This window comes from Epinephelus moara, chromosome 16, assembly GCF_006386435.1.
Source record: "Epinephelus moara isolate mb chromosome 16, YSFRI_EMoa_1.0, whole genome shotgun sequence".
In the NCBI taxonomy this organism is placed as follows: Eukaryota; Metazoa; Chordata; class Actinopteri; order Perciformes; family Serranidae; genus Epinephelus; species Epinephelus moara.
Genome location: NC_065521.1, coordinates 47,140,949 through 47,147,391, shown reverse-complemented (window position 1 = coordinate 47,147,391; position 6,443 = coordinate 47,140,949). Strand labels below are relative to the sequence as shown.

At 47.7% G+C, this 6,443-nt stretch overlaps 1 protein-coding gene across 1 annotated transcript in view; it reads right to left on the bottom strand.

Annotated features, from left to right (window-relative positions):
- Positions 1 to 201: 201 nt before the first annotated feature.
- The window catches only part of gpr37l1b (G protein-coupled receptor 37 like 1b), a 23,178-nt gene continuing 16,936 nt past the window's right edge, over positions 202 to 6,443 (bottom strand). Inside the window, exons 2-4 of the mRNA XM_050064467.1 lie at positions 5,394 to 5,702; positions 3,583 to 3,954; positions 202 to 1,027 (exon numbers count right to left, since the gene is read on the bottom strand). Coding sequence (XP_049920424.1) covers positions 854 to 1,027; positions 3,583 to 3,954; positions 5,394 to 5,702 — 855 coding nt within the window. The 3' untranslated portion in view covers positions 202 to 853. The remainder of the gene's footprint in view (positions 1,028 to 3,582; positions 3,955 to 5,393; positions 5,703 to 6,443) is intronic.

The following is a 6,443-nucleotide window of genomic DNA, read 5'->3' as shown; positions in this document are numbered from 1 at the left end:
TTATGGTTTTATTCTGGCTGAGGGGCGGGGCTTACATGGTTTTATTTTGGATTTATTTTACTGAAGATCTTCAAACATGTTTTCTTTAAAAATTTCCAAAAGGACTCATTTATCAGCCAAAAACTCTAAAAACAGAAATTATTGTAATCAAATTTCCAACGGTCCTTGAACACATCATGTGATGAACGTTCATTAAAAAAAAAAAAAAAAAAAACAGATCTGATGTTAAAACAGTCTACATCTTGTTTAAAATTTTTCCCCAAAAAAACCTCATTTATGGTGGAGGGCGGAGTCACACTGCTGCCCCGCCCCCTCCTCTGATAAATGAAGAAAAGTCCCTAACCGAAACCCTGTTTATGCAACACACTGTTGTTCTGCTGTTTCTGATGTAACTTCCTGTTTCAGCTTCTTCTCCATGAAACAGGTGAACCCTTTGGATGTCTGCGGTTTTCAGATCGTACGTCATCACAGCAGGAAGTTGGGGGGAGGAGTCTGTGTGGCATCCTGAAACAGGCTCCTGCTTTTACAGCAGCTGGTTGTGCAACAACAGCAACTTTTCTAACCTCGCTACAGATTAAACATCACTTCCTGTACAGACAGGAAGCTGCAGGGGAAACACTGTGTCCATAGAGGATATCACACACGGAGACTCTGAAGGAGGACGAGAGGACAGAGAGACAGACAGATGGTCTACAAGTGTTCTGGAGGAGGAGCTTTGGACAGAGGACAAGTTAACACTGAGGATGATGATGATGATGATGATGATGAGGATGATGATGATGAAGGGTCAAACAAAGGATTTACTCATGGACGAGGACATGGTGGACTGAAGGTTACAAAGGGACCTATGTCTCTAGCTAGAGATGGACAAGATGGCTGACGTCTCTTTAGCCTTGTCGAAGAAGATGGACGTCTCATTGGCTGCCTTCAGTTTGACCTGGGCGGAGCTTGGCAAGCCCTGAGTGGTGGTTGGCTGACACTCCTGACAGCAGCAGCAGCAACAGTCCATGAAGGCTTGTCCCAGAGCCTGAAGACACAGACACACCTGGGTCAGGCACCAATTAGAGGACATCTCAGGGACCAATCAGAGGACATCTCAGTGACCAATCAGAGAACTTCTGTCTGAAAACGTCTCTGTGACCAATCAGAGGACTTCTGTCTGAGAACGTCTCTGTGACCAATCAGAGGACTTCTCAAGGACCAATCAGAGGATGCCTCAGGGACTAATCAGACGACATCTGAGGGATCAATCAGAGGACGTCTCAGGGATCATTTAGAAGACATCTGAAGGACCAATCAGAGGATGTCTCAGGGACCAATCAGAGGACGTCTCAAGGACCAATCAGAGGATGCCTCAGGGACTAATCAGACGACATCTGAGGGATCAATCAGAGGACGTCTCAGGGATCATTTAGAAGACACTGAGGGATCAATCAGAGGACGTCTCAGGGATCATTTAGAAGACATCTGAAGGACCAATCAGAGGACGTCTCAGGGACAAATCAGACGACGTCTCAGGGATCAATCAGAGGACTTCTCAGGGATCAATCAGTGGACATCTGAGGGATCAATCAGAGGACATCTGAGGGATCAATCAGAAGACGTCTGAGGGACCAATCAGTGGACATCTGAGGGATCAATCAGAGGACATCTGAGGGATCAATCAGAGGATTTCTCAGGGACCAATCAGAGGATCTCAGGGAACAATCAGAAGACGTCTGAGGGACCAATAAGAGGACGTCTCAGGGACCAATCAGAGGATGTCTCAGGGATCAATCAGAGGACATCTGAGGAATCAATCAGAGGACATCTGAGGGATCAATCAGAAGACATCTGAGGGACCAATCAGAGGACGTCTGAGGGATCAATCAGTGGACATCTGAGGGACCAATCAGAGGACGTCTGAGGGATCAATCAGTGGACATCTGAGGGATCAATCAGTGGACATCTGAGGGATCAATCAGAGGACATCTGAGGGATCAATCAGAGCATGTCTCAGGGACCAATCAGAGGATCTCAGGGAACAATCAGAAGACGTCTGAGGGACCAATAAGAGGACGTCTCAGGGACCAATCAGAGGACATCTGAGGGACCAATCAGAGGACATCTGAGGGATCAATCAGAAGACATCTGAGGGACCAATCAGAGGACGTCTGAGGGATCAATCAGTGGACATCTGAGGGATCAATCAGAGGACGTCTCAGGGACCAATCAGAGGACGTCTCAGGGATCAATCAGAGGATGTCTCAGGGATCAATCGGTGGACATCTGAGGGATCAATCAGAAGACGTCTGAGGGACCAATCAGGGGACGTCTGAGGGACCAATCAGAGGACGTCTGAGGGATCAATCAGTGGACATCTGAGGGATCAATCAGAGGATGTCTCAGGGACCAATCAGAGGATCTCAGGGAACAATCAGAGGATCTCAGGGAACAATCTGAGGATCTCAGGGAACAATCAGAGGATGTCTCAGGGACCAATCAGAGGATCTCAGGGACCAATCAGAGGATCTCAGGGACCAATCAGAGGATCTCAGGGAACAATCTGAGGATCTCAGGGAACAAATCAGAGGATCTCAGGGAACAATCTGAGGATCTCAGGGAACAATCAGAGGATGTCTCAGGGACCAATCAGAGGATCTCAGGGAACAATCAGAGGATGTCTCAGGGACCAATCAGAGGATCTCATCTCAGGGAACAATCAGAGGATGTCTCAGGGACCAATCAGAGGATCTCAGGGACCAATCAGAGGACGTCTGAGGGACCAAACAGAGGACGTCTCTGTGAGAACGTCTCTGTGACCAATCAGAGGATGTCTTTCTGACCAATCAGAGGACGTCTCTGTGACCAATCAGAGGACATCTCAGGGACCAATCAGAGGTTGTCTGAGGGACCAATCAGAGGACGCCTCGGTAACCAATCAGAGGACGCCTCGGGGACCAATCAGAGGATGTCTCAAGAACCAGTCAGAGTAGTCTGGGGCCGTTAGTGGCCGTTTTGGTAAGGAAACGGAACCAGGGCGAGTGAGACAGTATCCGGAATTCGATGGATGTGCCTTTCCGTAAAAATAAAAGCACCAAGCTAATAAAAATGTGGTGAAACTTTTAATTTAAAGAATATAATTTACAAGAAAAGCCCCAAGCCATTAAGTTAATCGATTTCCTTACACCCCTCATCACTGCAAATTGATGGTGCGCCAGAATTTAAAGTTTTACTATGGTGAACACTTTTAGTTTGGTGAATTTGGTGAATTCCACACCCGCTCCCTAGACCGGAACCAGAATCCAGACAAAATTCAGAGTGAATAGACACCAGGCTCTTCGCTTGAAGAGCCTGGTGACGCGAGGCTAAGTCAGAGGATGCCTCAGGGACCAATCAGAGGATATCTCAGGGACCAATCAGAGGACGTCTCAGGGACCAATCAGAGGATGTTTTAGGGACCAATCAGAGGACGTCTCAATAACCAATCAGAGGATGTCTCAGGGACCAATCAGAGGACATCTCAGGGACCAATCAGAGGTGTCTTCTCAGTGACCAATTAATGACCATGTGACCATCTCGTCCATTAACCACGTGACTTACCTTACACAGACACAGCAGCAGCACCGGCGTCACTGACGACTTAAAGAACAACAGGAAGTGATGCAGCAGAGTCAGCATGGCGGCCGTGTCCTCGGACACCGTAATGTGCGTGTAGGCCAGCGTGATGTTGCAGACGTGTTCGGGAAGAGCGCAGACACCGTAAACCACCGCTAAGGCCAACAGCGTGCAGTTGAGCTGGCGCTCAACCACCTGGTGCTGCTGACGTTTCTGATTGGAGGAGCGGTCGTCTTGGTTACGTTGCTTCTGGGTGGAACTTGAGTCGTTGTTGACGTTACGCGTGGCCATCTGGCAGAGGATGGTGAAGAGGATGGGGAGGCAGAAGTAGCAGCCAAAACACCACCACATACGACCCTGGGACAGAGTCCAGCAGTAATCTGATTACTTACAGTCATACTTTGTGGTACTTCAGTTGTTCATAATAATATGAGTCCTCGTATGACAGTTAGTATGATATCTTAAATTAGCACCTCTGCATATTTGGAAAATAATCACGGTCAGGTCTCGTCTTCAAGTAAAATTTTCTACGTAACGCCACGTGACGATGTGATGACTTATGTTACAACAACTCAAACGTCGCGTGCCGATGCGACAGCGTACGTTACAACTACTCAAACGTATACTTTATTAATCCCCAAGGGGAAATTAAATTTTTCACTCTGTTTGTCAATTACACACAGGTCCGAACACACACATGCACAAACTGGACCTATACATGCACTAAGTGGAGAGATGTCAGAGTGGGCTGCCCATGACAGGCGCTCTGAGCGGTTGGGGGGTTCGGTGCCTTGCTCAGGGGCACCTCGGCAGTGCCCAGGAGGTGAACTGGCACCTCTCCAGCCACCAGTCCACGCTCCATATTTTTGGTCCGGACGGGGACTTGAACAGGCGACCCTCCGGTTCCCAACCCAAGTCCCTATGGACTGAGCTACTGCCGCCCCCAAACGTATCAACGAATCAAACGTCATGTACCAATGTGACAACATATGTTACAACTCAAACATCACGTGACTGTGACGATTTACGTTACAACTCAAACGTCACGTGACAATTTGAGAACGTACGTTACAACAACTTAAACATCTCGTTACGATGTGACGATTTACGTTACAATAACTCAAACGTCATGTACCAATGTGACAACATACGTTACAACAACTCAAACGTCACATGACGATGTGACGATTTACGTTACAATAGATCTAACGTCATTTTCCCAAGTGACAACTTACGTTATAACAACTCAAACGTCATGTGACAATGTGACGACATCTGTTACAACAACTCAAACATCATGTGACAATGTGACGACATACGTTACAACAACTCAGATGTCATGTGACAATGTGACGACATCTGTTACAACAACTCAAACGTCATGTGAAGACATACGTTACAACAACTCAAACATCGCATGACAATGTGACGACATACGTAACAACAACTCAAACGCCATGTGGTGATGTGATGACGTACATTACAACAACTCAAACATCACATGATGATGTACATTATGACTCAAATGTCACGTGACGATGTGACGATGTACATTACAATAACCTAGAGTTCACTTGGTTTTGTATGATCACCAGTCTTGTGGGGTGAAGTCCTGTGTCAGTTTGATCCAACCTGCCTCGATAAAATGAAATCAAATATAAAATAATAGGTTTTTAAAAGTGACGTTAAAGACGAGTGTGTATGTGTGTGTGTGTGTGTGTGTGTGTGTGTGTGTATGTCTAAGTGTGTCTCAATGTGTGTGAGTATGTGTCTCAGTTTGTGTGTTGCGTCCTCACCTGGTGGTACCTGAGCAGCAGAGAGTGGAGGGAGTCGGGCAGATAGAGGGACAGAGGGGAGGAGGGGGTGATGGTGCAAGAGTCGACCAGCCGGCCGGTGGACGGGGACACGGCCTGGCTAAGCTGCCACAGGAAGATTTCGGGGCTGGACAACAGCAGGGCGGCGAGCCACACCAGCAGCAGCTTCAGCAGCACCGTGCGGCAGCGCTCCACCCGCCGGGCCTTCGGCTGGGACGAGGAGGTAGCGGCGTGGAAACGATCGATGCCCAGAGCGCAGAGGGTGAAGGAGGTGATGCCCAGAGACACAGCCTGCAGAAATGAGGAGGAGGAGAGCGATGATGAAGATCAGAGATGTCAGAATGTTTTAATCAAACCTGATAATCTGATCTCACTAAAATTGTCAGGACTCAAAGACGTAGTTCAGTTTTTAAATATCCTTCTGTTACTCTGGTTCTTCTCTGTGAACCAACGGCAGTAGTAAAGAAGCCTGTCAGTGAACAGTCTGAGTTAGCTTCACTTACATGGTGTCTTCACTGACGTTAGCGTTAGCATCAGGTGTGTTAGTTCATTTTGTCTTTTTTCCACTGTGACTTCACTTTACATAGGCCTACATGTTCCTATAATGTGTCTGAGATGAAGAGATACAGTCTGCGTTACCACAGAGTTTCAAATGCCACCGTCTTAACTTGCCATCCGACATGTTAAGTTTTAAGTTTAAGTTTATTTCCTTTATTAATCCCCCTGAGGAGAAATTCAATGTTTTCACTCTTGCTTGTCAATTACACACAGGTCCGAAAGACACACACATGCACAAACAGGACCTACACATGCACAAAGTGGAGAGATGTCAGAGTGAGGGGGCTGCCCTTGGTGAGGTGCCCTGAGTGGTTGGGGGGTTCAGTGCCTTGCTCAAGGGCACCACGGCAGTGCCCAGGAGGTGAACTGGCCCCTCTCCAGCCACCAGTCCACGCTCCATATTTTGGTCCGGACGGGGACTCGAACAGGCGACCCTCCGGTTCCCAACCCAAGTCCCTATGGACTGAGCTACTG